We start from the raw sequence: 19,075 nt of genomic DNA, 5'->3' as shown, positions 1-19,075 counted from the left end.
CTTAACTCCACAATCACTTGACAGCTTAGGGATGAGGCCCAGAGAGCTGAAACAAGAAGCTGGTGCCACCCAGCACGTCAGGGGCTCCTTTCCTGTGCTTTCACCCGCATCACCCTATTTTGCTTTCCTACACACCAGGCTCTTCGGGTAATCTTGAGATCTCTGAAACCTTCTTTGGGACCAAAGGGAGAATGGATGAGTGAGTGACATTTGCCAACATCCTCAGAAGGGACCCCAAGGGAAACAACTGGATACCTTCCCTGAGTTTACAAAATATCCAGTACACCTGTGCTTCTCTGGAACCAAAGGGAGGAAGGCTCCCCTGGGTGGGGAGCACTGCGGGGTTGTTTCCCTGAGGTTCAGGTAATCATCCAGTGAGCTAATAGTCAAAGATTGATCCAGACCCTGCAATTAAACTGCTGGGTGACTGTGGGCAACAAGTAAATTAGCTGTTCCCTCCGGCCTTGTTTCCCCATCTGTGATAGGTGGGCTACGGCTCCCTTAGGTTCTAGGCTTACCCACTGACTCGGTTAGCTGGTCGGAGCTAGGCCAGCAGGTTTTGACTAATGGCATAATAGACCGTTTCAGTAAACCTTTCGAACCTAGGAAGGAATGGATTAAACTGCTGGAAGAGGTCAAGGTGCTGGAGATACCCATCTGCTGGGAGCCACGCTTCCCAGGTCTTATGGGGATGTAGCGGGTCAAAGTCGGGTTTTGGTCAAGTTGGAGAAAAAACCGGAAGTCCCTGGAGTCTGCGAACCGGGTCTTCCAGCCACTTGATTAAACCTCCAGAGGCTGAGTTTCGGCTCTGTGAGAGGGCGGAGTTTGGAGCCTCCAATGGCAGCTCGGGTGTCCTTCCAACGCAGCCAATCAGCGCAGGGAGACGGTAAAATTTAAACACCCCCACATCACCACCTCCTCCGGGACCTGTCCCGAAAGCGTTTGTAGAAAGTGCGGCCGCTCACCCCGCCCCCAGCCGGGGAGGCGGGGAGAAAGGCGGGCTTTCCCTACCATTCGCCTATCACGGCACGCAGCAAGGGGAGAGGCGGGCGACCGCGCCAATCAGGGCAGCAGCCGGTGCTCTGCGGAGCAGTTGGCTACAGTTGTTGCAACTTTTTTCGAAAGCTGCGTTTCCCGGGAGATCCTAGGCGGTGACAGACCGGGGTCATGGCTAGAGGTATTTGCCCAGGTGGTCAGCGCCTGGGCTGCTGGGCTGGGGGTCGCGCTGGAGAGGGACCGGGGTGGCGGGAGGGGCGGTGGCGGCGGGGAGGCACCCTCCTGCGGGCTGCTCCGATGGAGCGCGTGGACCGTGGGTGGGAGATGTGGGGCGCTGAGGAACCTTCCAAGCTCCTCACCCACCCCTCAAGCTTCCAGAAGCCCCTCCCACTCCCGTGCCTCGGTTTCCCCTAAGTGTGGGCACGCGCAGGCCTGCCTCTGCAGAGGCAGCGGGTCCATATGTCAAAACCCTTTGGAAACTAAAGCGCAGGTCACCTCCAGGGAATGGTTGTCATTGCTGTCAAGACTGGGGAGGGCGAGGCTTCTCTCGCTCTGGGCTCTCTCTGCTGAGGAAAGGAGGTGACCCTGAGGCGAGGGCTCAGATCGGGAACCCACATCATGGGGAGCGCGTCCGAGTGGAGGCCACGGCAGGCGCCTGCCTTCTGTCCCCGCGCCCTGAGTCAGCTCTACGCCGCCGGGACAGGGACCCGGCCCCGCGGCTCCAGTTGGGGGTGAGGCGCGTTCCCTGGCACCTCCCGGGGAGGCCCTTCGTTCCGCAGCTGGTCCGGACTCCTGCCCGTGTGAGATGGCTTGGGTGGGAGGGACAGACAGCACAGCCAGGAGAGGCAATGTCCCTGCTCCCCCCCCCGCCCCGAAGTCCTTCTTTGCACACTTAGTTTGCTGTCGGGACAGTGAGACCCACGTTAGGCGGCAAAGCGATACCCAGCTTCCCATCATTTCCATCCGCTGTGTCTCCTTCATGCAAAAATTTGAGCGTAACAGTTGACTAGCATTATTATTTTTAGAAAGTAAGTTGAGGTTTTACATTTTTCTCAATATTCTAAGGCGTTGCATTTCACTAGGAATTGGCCTTAATGCAGTATGCTCCCTAGAGCAGTAATAAGGAGTAAAATAAGGGCTCCTTTGGCAAATGCTGATGGGGCCCCTCTGTTTTTCAGGGCCTGCACCCAGCTGCACCACTCATTCTCCCAGCGTCCCTCTAGGGCCTTTTGGGATAAGACTTACCCAGATTCTGATTAAGAAATGAGGCAATAATGAACTTCAAGTTACAGAGCTTAATAACTCAATCCACAGAGGAAATTAAGACGACTGTTTTTCTCCAGAAAAGTGTGAAGCATCTAAAAGTATATTAATAATATCTGACTAATTTATCTGACAAACATTAATAAAATATGCTTCCCCAATTCATTTTCCCATCACAGTAAAATCGTTTAATCTACCTATTTCAACAGTAGAGCATTTAAAAACATAGCTTGCTTTAATTAATCCTTGGGGGGGAGGGGGGCAAAGCTAAGCACTTGGCCATTGAAATACTGAAATACTTCACCACATGGGCCAAATAATACTTATTAATTACCAATACTTAATAATTACCATTAAGGGCTAGGCACGTCATAAAATGTTAATCTTTACAAATTGTTATTTCCATTTCTCAGAGGTGGGAGCTGAAGTCCAAAGTCGCTCTCTAGCCCCTGTGCCTCTGCCGGTTCCCCTCGCACCTGTCTCAGCTAAGCAGGACGGGAGCTCCCAGCTGCTGCCCAGGCAGGCTTCCATACCACCTTTGTAGTTTATTGGTTAGTGATTTCCACGGTCTCACTTGACCCCCCCCCAAATCAGTAGTCATTTATTTCTTGGGCTGCATTGCTCTTGCAAACATGCGGCATTTGGTGTCATAGACACCAAATCACTTACAGTACTTCAAACGAGCGGTTGGTGTTTTTCTTTCCTTCTAGAGAAGTGGTCTTTGGGACAAACACCACTTTGTGAGGCCACCTGTAGTTCACTTTGAGAGGCCCGCTGGGCCCCACAAACTTAAAGGTTCAGACAACAGGTGACTCCTCTCTGGGTTTGAAGTTTCGGAATCGTGTACGTGTTTTCAACCTTGCGGGTGTCCGTCTGAGGAGGCCCAGCCCCTCGACTGCCCTCGACTGTCAGAGGGTCTGCTGACTGGTCTCTCTGCTCTTTGGCCACCTCCTGCCGATTGATCATCCCTCAGCAGCTAGGATGCAGAGTTTTACCATGCCACCGCCACTCGCCCCCACCCCCAGCCTCCCGTTGCTCTTAGGACAGCAGTCCTCGCCGTTCCCCATCGCTCTCTGTGTTCACCTCCCCACGGGGCTTGAAACAAAGCAGGTCTCCAGAAAATGTTTGCGGAATCAGTGAATTGCCACGTTAGTGTCGGAGCTCAAGGGAAGCAACATCCGTCCTGCAGGGCAAACTGCCCTCATTCCGCAGCACCGGGCCCAGAACCCTTGGCAAGTGAGGCTTCTCTTCCCTGAGCCTTAATCTCTACGTCCGTGAAGTAGGAATAGCACCCTCTCATAAAGGGTCGGGAAGGCTTGACTTAATGATGCCCATTACAGGCCCGAACTTACAGTGGACATTTGATAAGGGCCAGCTCTTCACGTCACTGCTTTTGAATTCTATCTCCGTGAGATCCTGGGCAATGTCTAAGAGTTTTGCTCTCTGCTGGTGGGTGTATTTGCTATATGTACATAGAACACCTTCTGTACAGAGAAAGGGAAGGCTGTTTTAAAACTTATATGGAATGATTTGTGTTAGAATTTCTAGGCCGTACAGCTACAGAGTGGCGAGGAGTGAGTGCTAGACTTATATTTACTGTATCCCCTGCACTCGGTTGAAATTGAGAGCACTGTGGCCAAGGGTATGTGAGCGAGGGGCGGGGCTTAAAATAGTGTACGGAGTGAGTGAGGTGCTTCCTGTTCTCAAACGGTGATTCCCCTAATAGTTTGGCATCTGAAAAACCTTCTCTGTCCCGCAGATGTGACAGACACTGTTTCAGATGGCTGTCCAAGTGTCACTGTAGCATCTTCTTTTACTATCAGCATGGCCTCCTGGTGTTCGAGTGGGAAGTGCAGTGGCTGGGGGGGGGGGGCGGTCCCCAGCCCTGCCCTGAAGGATGCTAAATCCTGAGCAGATTTGAGAAGCTGGTTCCTGAGCAGTGTCCTGCCATCTAATCCCACTCAGTCTTATTCCTTCTAAGGTGTAGCTACTTAAAGTGACAGCTATTCGTTTAACCTGTGGTTGTTGGAAGGCGCCCTGGCTAGGTCATGGAATTCAAGGTCCTTGACCTTTATCCATGCGGACACCGAGGCCTAGACTGGGACAGTGACTTGGCCACAGTTGCAAAGCCCCTCTGGGGCTGAGGCAGGGAGAGAAACCCAATCCTTGCTCGCTGATCGTGACCCTAGCAGTGCCAGCGAGGTGCCTAGAGGTGTCTTGTTTACATCTGACTTTGCACAAATACAGGGACTCTTTGGCCTCCCGCCCGCAGACTACAGTGCGGTGGCCCAGGGCACTGAGCTGGGGGTAGGGGTGGGGGCCATGGATCAGATGCCAGCGTTCCTGGACCCCCTCCCCCCCCTACACCCAGGGACTCTCCAGTAGGTTTTGAGCACCTGCTCCTGGGAGAATGGGAGGGGACAGGAGAACCTGGGTACTTGCTACACCCTTCTGCAATACCACACGCTCTTCCCAACTGTAATTTCCTTCCTTGAACCGGGAAGGGTAGTGGCTGGGAGTGTAGACTCTGGGGTCACTTGCCTGGAAACTCATTTGTGGTTCCGAGAGCTCGGCCACCCTCCTCATCTTTCTGACCCTCGTTTTCCCCTTCTGTGGGAAAGAACAACAGCGCCCGCCTTCCTAGGGCTGGTGCGGTGTCTGAGCGGGGTAACGTGCATGAAAGAAGACCCAGCGAACTTTCCATTGTAACCCTGGCTCTCTCTCCCCAGGGCCTGTACCTGTCAAGTACAGTCGACCCGGGGTTGTCACCCTCTAGTTCTGTGGCCTTGGGCAAGCCCCTGCACCTCCCTTAAGACTCGGTATCCACGTCTTAAACGGGTTTGCTTGAGAACCCGGCCCCATGGGCTTACGGGAAGGATTAAATGCCCACAAAAAACGCCTCGTGAGCCCAGGCTCGGGCACACCGCTGCTGACTGCGTCTGGCACGGACGGGTCTCCCAAAATATCCGTGAGCCAGCGAGCGAAGCCGCCTGGCGGGCAGAGAGCCTGGGCTGTCATTCTCCGCTTACCCACCCCTACCTCCGCGAGTGGCTGAGGACACACGCGAGGGGGCGCGCCCGAGTCGGGATTCGTCATGGCCGCGCTGCCCGCCCTGCCTCCCTCCCCCGGAGCCTCGCAGCGCCGCCCCCGCCAGCCCCTCCCCGCGCCCGGAGCCGGACGGTGGGCGGTGGCAAGCGGGCAGATCGCGGAGGAAGTGCCGCCAGCGCCTCCCTCCCTGCGTCCTCGATCCCAGGCCGGCTGGGGCTGCCGCGGCGCGCGGGTGCCGGGCCCTGCCTCGCAGGCCATGGGGGAAGGGGGCGCCGTGGGGCGCCGCCGGCCCTTCCCCGGGGCGCCGCGGCGGCGCTGGTGGCGGCGGCAGCAACAGCAACAGTGGCTACGGGAGCGGTGGTGGCCGGGCCGCAGCGAGGGCACCGGGAGAGCCGCCATGGGCCTGGCCGGGCTGCAGGTGGGTGTGTCGGGCCCGGCCGCGCGGGGGGCGGGCGGCGCGAGGGGCCCGGCCAGGCTGGGCGGCGGGAGTTCTGTGCGGGGCCCGGCCTGGCCCGGCCGGCCCCTGCCTCCGGTGGTACGGGCGGCCCATCGCCGTCGGGCCCTCGGAACATGGCTGCGGCGGGAGGCGCCGCCGTGGCGCCCGGCCCGGTCGGCCCCGCTCCCCGCCCCGCCGCGCCCTGAGCGCCCCCTCCCCCGCTTCCCCTGGGTCCCCCTCTCCAGGCAGGAAGATGTCCAAGCCCCGCGCGGTGGAGGTGGCGGCGGCGGCGGAGGCGGTGGCAGCGACGGCCCCGGGCCCGGAGATTGTGGAGCGGAGGGGCCCGGGGAGGCCCCGCACCAACGGGGTAAGCAGGCACCCTCCCCGCACTCACTCAGCACGCCCCGAGGGCCGGGTGCCCCCGCGGCCCCGCTCCGCGAGCACGTGGGCTTGCCCCGCGGCCCCCGCCCGCCGCCGTGGGGCCGGGATGCGGGCGGGACGCCCAGCTGGGCAGCTTTCTTTTCTGTTGCCTGCCTGGGAGTGGCGTCCACCCTTGCTCCGCCATGACCCGGGCTGTGTTTGACCTCGGAAAAGTTTGTGTCTGTATGGCATTTCCAAACCCGAGACCCAGCTGCTCTAGAGGTGGCTGACTTCCCGGGGTGTGCGGTGCCTGCCGGGTGTCGCTGACTTGGTGTTGAATAGCTCGCTAGGCAGAAAGGCCCTAGCATAGTTTCTCCTGCGGTCTGTGCTTACTCAGAGGTGAGGCCCCTCACCCGTAAACGCCAGCAGTGACCTGGCTGGCCCACCGCCTGCCCACTCCCGTTGGTGCCGAGGTGCCATTTGCAATAGAGCAACTCCCTGGGTGTGCTGGCACCAGCCCGCGCTTTCATTAGCACTCCACTCCCCAGCCACCCGCAGTTACCCTGGAGGATTCCAGCCGCAGTCCCTCCTGCGGCCCGGGAGGCTGCTGGGCTGCTTTGGTTTGAGAGGGGCCAGACTCGGGCACACAGAAGGTTCAGGCAGTCGTGACAGGTCCTACCAGCTGACCTCCAGACCAAGAAGTGGTTAATCAGCTTCCCTGAGGCCTGTTTCCGCACTAGAGTCCCTGCAGCTCCTGCCCACAGGCCAGCCCTTCCCAGCCCTCTTTTGTTCACTCCGGGTCCTTCCGACTTCCCTGTTACTGGTGGGTCTCTCCGCCATACGTAGACCTTTGTGTACGGCTGGTTCTCCCACTGGCCAGATGCCCCCTTAGTGACCAGCACTAGGAGACCACATTTGTTCAGGAGAAGGCCGACTTAGACCTGGGAGGTCCAAAACCTTCCGACGCCCTGCCGGGGCTGGCGACCGGTCCGGAGAGAGGATGATGTCGGGTTTTTGTCTGCGCTCTGCTCGCCCCTTCTGCACGAAGCGCCGTGGCCTCTCCTCCTTGGAGCCTCTTTCAGAAAGCGCGTTTGTCGTTCTAGGAGAACGTGTTTGCCGGGCAGTCCAAGATCTACGCCTATATGAGCCCCAACAAATGCTCTGGGATGCGCTCCCCGCTCCAGGAAGAGAACTCGGTCACACATCACCAAGTCCGATGCCAGGGGAAGCCGTTTGCCGGCAGCATCTACCGGAGACGGGAAGGTAAGCCTCCGGGTGGCCCCGCTCTGACCACGGCTGGCTGGGCCGCAGAAACCTCTCTCCTCCTAATCACACACCTACGGTACATTTTCGCCCAGCCTTCTCTTTCAAACCCGGGCTCGAAGGAGCCATGTTCCCGGTTGCTGCTAAGGAACGTGGGCCCAGGGGAAAGGGCGGCCTCTCCCAGGGCGAGCCTGCTGTTGGTCTGACAGGTTCTCCTGCTTTCACAAGAGTTGGCATGTCCTTCAAGCCGATCGTCCTGCCAAACTGCAAAGATAACACACCTGACTTGCCGTTAAAGAGGCCCATGGGCGCCAGCGTGCAGAAGTTACGAGTCCGGGTCCAACACACCAGACGCTTGTGTTCTAACTGTTGTGTGAACACCAGGCCCTGACTTCCTTCCCTTTTATGAGCTGGCCTTGACCTCATTTCTAAAGTTCTTTCCATTTGAGCGTTCAGAGCTACTCTCTAAAGCACATATAGCCTGCAATGAATTAAAATGTTGAACAAGACAATAAATATATGGTCACTGAACATTCCCTCTGGCCCCACAAAACGAGCTGAAGCCTGCTGGAGGTCTGCTCTCATCCAAATGTTCCCTTTCCCGGTGGCACCGGCCCCGTGAGCTCTTCCCAGTTCACCCCGCTCCCTTCTCGTAAAAGTTGCCTTAAAGGAGCCTCTCCACACAAGGAAGCCTTGTATTTACTCACAGGAGGTGCCTTAGGTGGTGGTGGGTTCGGCCAGCCCCGCTCGCCTGTTGCGCCCAGTGCGCAGGGCAGTGCTGTTTTCTTGGCCTTCAAAGGACCTGGGCTCGAACCCTCGCTCCACCACTGCTGCGGAGGAGGCTCGGGCAGCTCGCCCCTCTTGAAGTGGGGGAACTCAGGGCTACGCTGAAGAGCGGTCAAAGCGTGGGCGCCAAAGGGCCTCGTGAGGGGCTCCTCCCGGCAGCCCGCCCTCTGCGGCCTTCGTCACCCTGCTCCTTCCTGCACGGGACCTCTTAGGGCAGCCCCTTCCGTCGAGGGGGGCAGGGGTGGGGTGGGGGTAAAGGCCCTCAGCGGTGACAAGGTGCCCAGTCAGGCTCTTGTGGCTCCAACTGAGACTAGATGGCAGTGAGTAGCATTTCGGGCCCCATGTGCTTTGGAGGCCAGGCTCCAAAGGGCCAGGCTGTCATCCTTGATCCTCAGCCTTCGTCCAGACGGCTGACGTTCGTGGGCACCAGGCTCCTGGGGCCGTGCACGACGCCCTGGCCCTCGCTTCCTCCGGTTCCACTGGAGAGGGCACGGACGGGCGGGAGAGTGGCCTGGAGGGGTTGTGGTGCATTTGCTGATCTTTCCTCATCCCAAAGGAAACCAGGAGTGAGCAGCTACACCCTGTTTCTCCCCTCCCCCAACCCAGGCAACTACCAGTTTACTTTGTGTCTCTATGGATTTGCTTGTTATGGACGAGTCCTATAAATGGAATCGCTTAACACGTAGCCTTGTGTGCCGGCCTCTTTCACTGAGCATCATGTTTTAGTTCCTTTTATGTAAGTTTTTGAATTGACTGATTTAAGGGGGCAAGAGAGAGAGAGACATCAATTTGTTGTTCCACTTACTTATGCATTCATGGCTTCATTCTTGATTGTGACTGGGGATCGAACCCACAACCTTGGTGTATCAGGACGATGCTCTAAGCAGCTGAGCTGCCCAGCCAGGGTTATGTTTACGTTTGGGAAGAACTGCCACTCTTCTCCAAAACGAGCACACCACGGTGCGTTCCCGCCAGCCATGTATCATTGACTTATTTTTTTTTATTTTTTTTTAAGTCATCTTTTTTGACCGGCTGGTGTAGCTTGTGGATTGACCGCAGGCCTATGAATCAAAGGGTTGCCGGTTCAATTCCCAGTCAGGGCACATGCCTGGGTTGTGGGCCAGGTCCCCAGCAGGGGATGCTTGAAAGGCAAAGGCAACCACACATTGATGTTTCTCTCCCTTTTTTCTCCTTTCCTTCCCCTCTCTCTAAAGATAAATAAATAAAAAAATTTTCTTCTTCTTTTTTTAAGATTTTATTTATTTATCTTTAGAGGGGAAGGGAAGGAGAGAAGGAGAGAAATATCAATGTATGGTTGCCTCTCGTGAGTCCTCTGCTGGGAACTAGCCTGCAACCCAGGCATGTGCCCTGACTGAGAATCGAACCGCGATCATCTGGTTCGCAGGCCTGCGCTCAATCCACTGAGCCACACCAGCCAGGGCATAAAAATTTTTTTTTAAAAAGTAAGCCATTTTTTAGAAAGTGGCTTGCTCCCCAGGCCTGAGCCTCCACAACCATTTTAGTAACAAACCATTTTCCACGCCCCTGGCTCTCAGCGCCCTGACTGGCGTCTGGGTGCTGCGCTGAGAGCCTGGTGACTGCTTAGCTGGGACCCCGCTGGAGGTGGGAACTGTGAGGTGCAGGGCACAGGTAGCGCCTGCGGAGGAGCCTCTGCAGGGAGCCCACTCCTGGCGACCGACACTGGCCCACGCTTTGGGTACTTTGCTTTTTTATGGGAGCCTGCATCCCTGGTTCTGAAAGCTGTTGGTTGGGCGCTCGTGCCGGGATTGCTGCCTGGTGCTTCTGCTTTGGGGTCTGTCCCCCTCCAGATGGAGAAGACCAGATGTGTTCATGAACCAGGCCCACTCCGCTAGGCCCACTTGAGTCCCTTGCTCTATGTCGGTCACGTGTCAGTAAAGCTGGGAAAGAAGCCTGAAACCCAACAGCTCTGCCCGGTGTCTGGGTCCAGTGTAGAGCCAGGCGACCCTCCCCCGGTAGCTGGTAGCTGACACCAGGCTGAGTAAGCTGAGGGCGCACCTGCCCCACACACCCACGCCCCTGTCCTCGCACGCAGCGCCTGGGTTAGCAATCTGAACACAGCGTCCAGAGTCAATCTCCTCTCTCCACCCTCTGCCTGCAGAGAAGAGAACCACAGGGAATGCCATCCGAAGCACCATGAAGTCCGAGGAACTAAAGATCAAAGACGCCAGGAGAGGTCCCCTGGCACCTTTTCCAAACCAAAAATCCGAAGCAGCAGAACCTCCAAAAACTCCGACCTCGTCTTGTGATTCCCCCAACGCAGCCGTCGCCAAGCCGGCCCTGAAGAAGCAGGGCAAGGGCAAGCAGGCCACTCGGAAAAAGTAAGAGCCCCGGTGCCCTGCGGCAGCGTCGTCTCCCCAGCCCGGGCGCCGCCCTCCCACCCCCCCCTGCGGAGGCGCCCCTCTCTCCAGTCTCCCCCAGGGGCCCCGTTACTTGTCAGCATCTCAGTCTGGCGTGTGTCTGTCCAGAACCCAAGAGCCCTCCCCTCCCTGTGTCCAAGACATCCCGTGGGACGACAGGTGTTTAAGCGATGACGCGGTTTCCAGAGAGCTGCGTGCCTCCAGGTGCGAGCGTGGTCCTCTCTCCCCCTCCCCTCCCCAGAGCTCAAGGCAGGACGCAGCAGAACCGCAAACTCACAGATTTCTACCCCGTGCGGAGGAGCTCCAGGAAGAGCAAAGCGGAGCTGCAGGTAGAGTTGGAGTCGCGTGGTTTTCGTGCCAGCTCCCCACGGGGCAGGGTGGCACAGCGGGCGGCTGGGCTGTCCTTCTGTCATCTGGGGCGAGGGTCTGCCTCTTTGGCCTCGGTCGTCTCCTTGCTCTAATGGGGGCCATCATAACACTCGGGGTCACCTTGTGGCTTGGTTAAGATTCCTCTGGGAAGGCTCCTTGGAACCTGTGGCTGGGGAGCCAGGTGCTGCCCTGAGGGCTTATCCAGGACTTGTGGGCGGGGCTGGGGAGCCTGGGCCCGTCTGGCTGCTGTCTGGCGGTCCTCAAGTTGGGTCTCGGGCCGTGCAGAGCAGGGACTGGTCGTGTCGCCCTGGGCTGGTTTCTGGCTGCCCTGTGCCTCGGCTGCCCTCTCTCTAGAATGGGAAGATGGAGTACCTTGTGGGCTCACTGGGAGGATGCTGATGCACTTAGAACTGTGTCCGGCACACAGTAGGTGCTGTGTTCCCTTGGCGTCATCATGTCCCAGGGCTCCTCTTTGCTCGTTGACACCCAGCCGCGGGCCCTGAAAAACGGGTGGGAAGGCCAGCTGGATGGGGGGCCCCTGCCCACTGGAGTGTTTGCAGAGTGCCGAGCAGTCCACTGGTATTTAACGCCGTGGGAGGTGGTTAGCACCTGGCTGTTAAGGAAAGCCCCGCGTGGTCAGCCCTGCAGCCCACCGGCCGCTTCCCCCTGGCCTGCACTTGGGGCGCCTGGGCAGCCCCTCTGCCCTCCCCCACACCCACAGCCACCTGAAGGTGGTGGCGGAGCCCTACGCAGAATTGCCACCCCCACAGAGAGCTGGGGGCCCGCTGCACTAGCCTCCTTCAGCAATTGTTCCGTTAACCCTACGGGCGCAGATGTGGCGGCCTGGTGTGCTGTTTGTCTCTTTTTCCTTCGCGTGGGTGGGGCTCCATTGACCAGAAAAACAAGACAAGGGTCCACATGCTCCCCGGGTGAGCAGCTTTGACTCCGCTTCCTCAGGAAGGTGTGTCTGGGGCCCAGAGCAGCTGCTCGCAAGCTTGGCCACTGTGGGGGGCTGTGCTGAGTCGGTGTGGGAGTCAGCAGTGAGGAGGGCGAGGCAGGGGTTGAGGTGGTGGCAGGCCCCGGGGCCCAGACGCCTCCCAGCCCCCGCAGGCTGCCGAGTGCCCACACAGGGAGGCCCTCCACACTGCAGGGTGGGGCAGCTGAGTTGGCCTTTTTAACAAAAAAACAAGGGCCTTTCTGTCTGGGCAGTGAAGGCCGTGATGGGACGCCATGCAGGTCTGCTGCGCCTTGCAGCAGACGGGTGGAGGGGGATGGACACTTGCCTCCCCGGAGCTTGGTCCACAGCCCAGTGGAGCCACTCTGTCGCTGCATGGAGAGCGGTGCCTCTGTGTTTGTGTTGGCACTACCCAGTGAACACCGGGGCCAGGTGGTGGCTGGCCAGGCAGTGGGCCGGGGTGGAATGCTGACCTGCCTGCCCTTCTGGGCAGCAGAAACCGGGGCCCTGGCGGGTGAACCGTCGCGAGGGGTGTGGGCAGCCAGGGCTGACACTGAGACGAACAGCCTGGCGGACACTGAACAGCCTGGCGGACACCGCAGTGGGTCTGAGGACGGCGTGGGTGGGGCCAGCGCCAGCCAGGGCCAAGGCAGGAGGGTGGGACCTGGAGAGCCGCCCCGAATGGTACGTTGCCACGCCAAGGTGGCTGGCCTGGCGGTACGGGGGTGACAGCCAGCACAGGGGCAGGGCCGCACTGGTTGGCCATGCCCGGCTCCATCCCCAGCCCAGCCCTGGGCCCAGTGTGCACAGCAGCCTGCTGACTATAGCCAGGGATGTCTTACTTCTGTCCCTGCTGCTCAGTCTGCCTTTGGGACCGCTGTGGGACTAGGAAGCCTCAAGCTGGGTGGAGACATGCTCCGACCACGGGGGCAAGGAAACTCAATCTCTTTGGCTCTGTGTGCGGGACCTCAGGCCGGTCCCAGTTTCCCTCCGCCCATCCCTTGGTGCCACGCTCACTCATGGCAGGAAGCTGCCCAGTTGTCTGCCCCACTTTCGCTCCAGCTACTCCCTTGACTCAGCCCCCTGTACTGCTCCTCCCCAGGCTGTGCCCTCGTCCTTCAGTAATGAGTCCACGTTGTTCGGGGGGTTGCTTTGAGAGCTCCCTAATGTGCCGGCACTGTTCTGGGCCAGGAGATGCCCCAGTAAACAAGACCAGGCACAGCTAAAAACAGCCAAAAAGCAAGATAGTTTCAGGGAGCCCTTTGACACGAGTGGATCAGTAGTTTGGTAGTGTGGCTGGGCCAAAACTGCTTGAGCCAGGGCAGCCAGGGACGTTCCTCCAGGGGAGTGCCTTCTCAGCAGAGCCAGTGTGCAAGGCAGGAAGGAGGCCAGGGGAATGGACTGGGGGAAGGGCACTCCAGGCAGGGAGGAGCAGGAGCAAGGGCCCTGAGGCAGGCCTGACCAAGCAAAAGCAGCCAAAAGGGCCAGAGTGCAGAGCCGAGGCCCCAGGGGCCAGGCCTGGTCTCTGTGGAACCGGAAGTCACAGGAAGAGGAAGTCACAGGCCATCAGAAAAACAGATTCCATCCCCGTAGCAGTGGGAAGCTACTGAAAGGCTTGCATTTTAGTTTAAATAAGGTTTTTGTTCGGGGATAATTTTCTACATTTGCAGAGGAGTTGCAAAGACAGTATGGAGTGTCCCCACGGGCCCTTCCACAGTCTCCCCACTGTTACGGCTGCCGGGCTAGGGGACACTACTGTTGGCACAGAAGCACAAGGGTGCGGGAAAGTAGGGCATTGAGAGAACTCACCAGAGGTTGTGAGCAGGAACGCGAGCTCACCGGATCTGTCTCTGAAAGACCCCTGTGGAGGCTGTGTGGACAACGGTGGGGGGCAGGGTGGAGCTGGAGCTGAGTCCAGGAGGCTGCGAGGGTCTGGGTGGCACCAGCGGGCTTGGCTGCGAAGCCTCGGGGGACATGGGAAGGAGCTGGGCTCTGGGCTGTCCCAGGTGGTGGGGTGGGGGGTCTTCTGCAGCACCTGAAAACCCCTCCTAAGGTTGCAGAAACCTGGTCTTGCTCACTACTGTGTCCCCAGCACAGACCACAGGTGCTCAGTAAACCCAAGTGGACTGGCAATTGGAAAGGTCCCCATGGGCCACAGGCAGTCTCCACTGGCCGAGGCTTTGCCCTAGGTGGGCCCTCTGGGTGGGGAGGGTCTGAGCTCCGCTGCTCACGCAGCTCCTACGGTGCTGCCCACTGTGCTGGGCTGGGCCCCTGGTGTGTCTTTGTTCAGCTCCCTCCAGCTCCCTGCGCGCTGGCAGAGTGGTGGGACCAGGGTCCGGGCTGGAGGTGGGGTGGCCCCCAGGACAGGTGAGCCCAGAGCATCCCCTCCTCGCCAGCCTCTGCGTTCAGGGTGGCGTGGACTCCATGAGGTGGCGCCCCCTTCTCAGCTGCGCCCATCTCGTGGGTGCAGCCTGCGACCAGCCCTGGTGGTTTTGCCTCGAGTTAGAGTCTTCTCTAAATCATGTGGGCCGAACAGGACACAGCCGCACCCTGATTCTGCCTGGGCCCTTCTGTGTCCCTCCTGGTCCAAGTGAACCCCAAGCTGCAAAATTGTCCACGACAGATGGGCAATGAGAAAGGGGGGTGCTTGGAGGGCTCGGGCATCCTTGGGGGCCGATACGGAGGCCAGCTGTGGGAGACCTTAGGGTGCCGCCCAGGCGGGTCCACAGTGGCCTGGGAGAGAAGGCTGATGTGTGTCTTGTTTTCCTCCCAGTCTGAAGAAAGGAGAAGAATAGACGAGCTGATCGAAAGCGGGAAGGAAGAAGGAATGAAGGTAAGGGCGGCGGGGGCCCCTCGAGGTTAGGGACTGAAGAAGGTCAGGGTGACAGCAGGTGGCTTTAACCTTTTAGTGATCACTAGCTAGTGAGACTGTTAGGTCATCCCGGGGCCTGGCGCTGAAACCCTCACTCAGGGTCCGTCTTATGAAGGCAGCAGGTAGACCTCGTCTGTGAAGTGTCATCCCAAGGGGACATTTTTAAAATTGCGTTAACATACACGTAGCATACAAGTTAGGGCGTTAGCCACGTCACGGTCTGTGGTGAAGGGCGTGCAGCACACTCACAGTGCCTTGCGGGCGCCGCCCGGCCGCTTCCATAGCCCGCGTCCTCCCGGATGGCTGCCGGGTCCCATTAGCGGCCCCGCCCCCGGCCCCGCACTCTGCCCCGCCCCCGGCCCGCCCTCCGCCCTCTGACTCCTGGACGGCCTGTCGTGCACATTCCATACTAACGGCGCCGCGGAATAAGTAGCTGTTGCAGTAACTGGTTTCCTTCAGTTCGTGTGATGCCTGGGGACACTTTCAAAAGGAGAAACGAACAAGTTTTTCGGAAACCCCGCTTTTCTGGGAAATGGCAGTGCCCAAGAGACATGCTTTTGTCTTGATAAATTGCAAAGACATTTGGACAGACTAGAAGGGCGGAACTCCAGTGGCCCGCTGGGTCTGGTTGGGAGTCCAGGGTCGGAGAGCCCTGGTCTGTGCCGATTTTAGCCCACGTGGGAGACCCGAACCTAAGTCAGGGCCGGTCGCAGCGCCTTCCCCTGCGTTTGTAACAGGGAGAGGGGGAACACGGGGGTAAATTTCAGCATAAAGGGGAGACGAAGGGCACTGGGTCCTGCCGTCCTCCAGAAGGCCACCTGCAGACATTTCAGTCTGCGCTACACCACATGGACATGGCTCTGCCTCTCTCAGCCTCAGTTTTCTCACCTGCACAATGGGGAGACACCCACCTGAGGGCAGATTTCTCATGAGGGGTGGTGGATCGAGGCAATAGGCGCACACCTGTGTACGTTTAACGCGTTTCCTGCCCGTGTAAAGTGAATGGGCTCTACCGCGGACCTCAGGAAAGCGGGTCCTGTGAGTGGTGTGGCCCCAGGCACCCTGATCCGGCCACACGTGGCGGCATCTGGCTGTGACGAACCAGTCTCCTCTGTCTCATCACCTCCCGACAGATTGACCTCATCGATGGCAAAGGCAGGGGCGTGATCGCCACCAAGCAGTTCTCCCGGGGCGAGTTCGTGGTGGAGTACCACGGGGACCTCATCGAGATCACCGACGCCAGGAAGCGGGAGGCCCTGTACGCACAAGACCCCTCCACCGGCTGCTACATGTACTACTTCCAGTACTCGAGCAAAACCTACTGGTGAGTCCTGGGTGCTGCCCGCGGCAAGGAGCACAGGCCGCACGGGCACGAGCGCCTGACTCTGTGACTCTGTGGCTCCGGCGTCCTACACGGTGCTCGGTCCCTTTTTCAAAGCTTCGGAGCCGCTCTCCCCCTTACATTTTTTTGTCTTTGGGATTGGGGCTGTGCTGGGGGTGGCGGGGGCCTGGTCCCATGAGGGCTGCTTGGAGACTCACCCGGCCTCCCCCTCCCAGGTCACGTGGCCAGGGCAGCTCTGAAACTCCCCGGCTGCCCCCTCTCCATGTGGCCAGTGCAGTTGATTGCTTTTTTTTTTTTACAGACTTCTAGAGCAGGTTAGGTTCCCAGCAAAATGGAGTGGAAGGTACAGAGTTCTCATACTCCCTGCCCCACGTGCAGCCCCCCCACCCGGCACAGCTGCCTGCCATTGAACTCTTTGTTGTGCAGAACTCCACAGCGCTCTAGGGCCTCCACAAAGAGCCCTTTGCATCCCCTCCCCTCCCACCACCCCTCGGGCCAGACACCCCACCCGGTGCCCCTGTAGGCTCTTCAAGATAGTTTTTTGAGTCAAATTGCTTTTCCAAAAACGGGGCTCATAAATCAATGTCCCGGCAGAGGTGAGAGCACGCAGCGACTCGGCCGCGTTCCAAAGCCTCTTTGTCAACGTAATAACCCTCTGCCGCCCTCCCCCCCCTCCCCCCCACCCCCAGCGTGGACGCCACCCGGGAGACAAACCGCCTGGGCAGACTGATCAACCACAGCAAATGTGGGAACTGCCAGACCAAGCTGCACGACATCGACGGCGTGCCTCACCTCATCCTCATCGCCTCCCGCGACATCGAGGCCGGGGAGGAGCTCCTGTACGACTACGGGGACCGCAGCCGGGCTTCCATCGAAGCCTACCCCTGGCTGAAGCATTGACCGCCCCTCCCCCTCTCTGCCGTGGACAAAGTGCCCTCAAAGGGAGGTGTCTTTTTTTTTTTTTTACACACTTAATCTTAGATTACTTCAGATGTTTTTAAAAAGTATATTAAGATGCCTTTTCACTGTAGTATTTAAATATCTGTTACAGGTTTCCAAGGTGGACTTGAACAGATGGCCTTATATTACCAAAACTTTTCTATTCTAGTTGTTTTTGTACCTTTTTTGCATACAAGTCGGACGTCCGTGCTTCCCGTGCATGCAAGCCAGCGACTCGGTGCAGGTGTCCGAGGAGAGAGGCGGACACGGGCTAGGAAGCTGGTGGCGCCCCTGCCTCCGGCCGCAGGGCCAGGGGCTCTTCTTTCCCACGCCCCGAAGTCCGCACGCAGGCGGCCGGGATGTAAGCTCTTGTTTTCCTGACGTCTTGCCAGGCGCACATGGGAGTGTATGAATATTTTTTAAAAGGGTTTCGCAGTAAGTTAGTCTTCCCCTCTGCTTTCTCGAAAGCTTGCCGCCCCGGTGGCCCCTGGGCACGGGCCGGGCCTCGGTTTACTCTTACATGGGCTGCCGCTGGGCCGGCACCTGGGAGCGCCAGGGCGGCCATCGGAGGAGTTGTGGGCAGGGAAAAGCATTGCTTAGCTGGCCCTGCCAGGGCAGGGCTTCCCAAAACTGGGGTGATTCTTTATAGAAATGTGAACACTGAATTTATTTTAGAAAAATAATAAAAATGAAAAAAACAAAAAAGATTTAAAAAAGAAAAACCACAGAAAACAACTTACATGTACATAGGTCTTACAGTGAGTGGAGTGGCTGCATTTTTTTTTCTTTTACTCTTGGTTTGGTTTTTTTGTTTGTTTTTGTAGAGGAGATTTGAGATGGTACTCTATTCTAATCAAAAATAAAGTTTTGTAGTGGGACCAGAAATTACTTATCCAGTACCCCCCACCCCACCTGCCCCGCCCCCACCCGACCAGATTCTGCTGGGTCGAAAGTTCCAGACCTGCTGTCAGGCTTTCCGTTTGTCAGACCGCCTGGTGTCCTTCCTGCAAAACGCAGGCCGCCGCCCCAGGGGAGCGGAGGGCGCAGGTCGGCCCCCAGGGATCAAGGCTGAGGGTACAGTGTTCACCTTGACTGTGACAGCAGGAGGAGTGAACGGGCAGCTTCCTCCTCCCCGACGAATGGGGACCGGTTCTCACTCCGTTAACCTGGGGTCTCCTGGCGCCCCCTGGACCCAGGTAACTGTGAATGGAGACAGGTGTGAGAACCTGTCCTCAAGCTCCATGCCCTCCAGCCCCGCCCCCGCCCCCCCAGCCTCACGACGGTGCTACCTAAGGAGCCTTCCCCCAGCCCACACTTGCCTGGTCAGCGGTCAGCCAGTCGGAGGAGGATCCGACGGAGTGTGTCAATGTGAGATAGAATGTCCTGGTTGTGCCTGTTTGTGGTTTAGCTTTGTATTTAAAAAAGGAAATAAACTTGAAAATTATTTGTCATCATAAAAATGAAACAAAAATTAAAAATATTTATTGCCAGGCAAGGCTACCTGTGTGTCTGTTTTTTACAAGGTGGAGGCAAAGAGTGGAGTCGGGTCTCCGGTTTTCTTCACACAGTGGTCAGGTTTGGGGGACTGTCCTGTGGGACAGTTACTTCACATGCATGACGGGGTCACCGGGTGCTTGTGAGGGTGAAAAGTTCACGCACGTTGGACCTTGAGAATGGCACCTGGCTCGCCCGAAACCCAAACGGGAGCTCTGTGGTGGTCCCTGGTCTCCAGTGCGCGAGGCTTGGTCTCGGGCACCCCCGCCTCATCGAGTGCGCCTGCCTGGTGCTGAAGTCCCTCCTGCCAGCCCACATCTGTCCCCACAGCACACCCCGCCACCCGCCCTTGACTGGCTGTTCCCTTAGCCCCAGGCACTGGACGCAGATTGGCTCGGTGGGTGGAGTCCTTGGTGTACAGGCGAAACACCTGGTTCCAGCACCATCTTTGAGAGGCTATCAGCCTGTCACTGGACAAACCACGTACTGTCCCTGAAAGCTGTCCATCCAGTGGGAACTGCCTCCGCCTGCCGGGTTGCTGGGTGTTGCCCGG

At 58.4% G+C, this 19,075-nt stretch overlaps 1 protein-coding gene across 5 annotated transcripts; it reads left to right on the top strand.

Annotated features, from left to right (window-relative positions):
• Positions 1 to 1,076: 1,076 nt before the first annotated feature.
• On the top strand, positions 1,077 to 17,744 carry KMT5A (lysine methyltransferase 5A). 5 transcript variants are annotated; one of them, XM_037051929.1, is made up of 8 exons: positions 1,077 to 1,177; positions 5,989 to 6,110; positions 7,207 to 7,366; positions 10,293 to 10,512; positions 10,793 to 10,880; positions 14,649 to 14,708; positions 15,881 to 16,071; positions 16,779 to 17,744. In XM_037051929.1, exons 1-8 carry the CDS (start codon positions 1,168 to 1,170, stop codon positions 16,987 to 16,989), a joined length of 1,062 nt encoding a protein of 353 aa, XP_036907824.1. In that variant the 5' UTR covers positions 1,077 to 1,167; the 3' UTR covers positions 16,990 to 17,744. The 5 variants fall into 5 exon arrangements, with proteins under 5 accessions (XP_036907824.1, XP_036907823.1, XP_036907825.1 ...); XM_037051928.1 differs by lacking the exon at positions 5,989 to 6,110 and adding an exon at positions 4,989 to 5,725 and having other exon boundaries at positions 1,087 to 1,177; XM_037051932.1 differs by lacking the exon at positions 1,077 to 1,177 and adding an exon at positions 5,619 to 5,725.
• The last annotated feature ends 1,331 nt before the right edge of the window (positions 17,745 to 19,075 follow it).

The sequence above is a fragment of the Sturnira hondurensis genome, unplaced genomic scaffold (assembly GCF_014824575.4).
Source record: "Sturnira hondurensis isolate 20B ecotype Veracruz unplaced genomic scaffold, ASM1482457v3 Scaffold0007406, whole genome shotgun sequence".
NCBI classification, from domain to species: domain Eukaryota; kingdom Metazoa; phylum Chordata; class Mammalia; order Chiroptera; family Phyllostomidae; genus Sturnira; species Sturnira hondurensis.
The sequence above is the reverse complement of the archived record's forward strand: the minus strand, read 5'-3'. Positions and strand labels throughout refer to the sequence as shown.

Bases quoted from the DNA above. Each gene is read 5' to 3' on its own strand.
- KMT5A (XM_037051928.1), top strand. From the start codon at position 5,354: ATGGCCGCGCTGCCCGCCCTGCCTCCCTCCCCCGGAGCCTCGCAGCGC. The intron at 10,513-10,792 runs GTAAGAGCCCCG...TCCCCTCCCCAG, and splicing joins AAGCAGGCCACTCGGAAAAA to AGCTCAAGGCAGGACGCAGC. The intron at 10,881-14,648 runs GTAGAGTTGGAG...TTTTCCTCCCAG, and splicing joins AGAGCAAAGCGGAGCTGCAG to TCTGAAGAAAGGAGAAGAAT.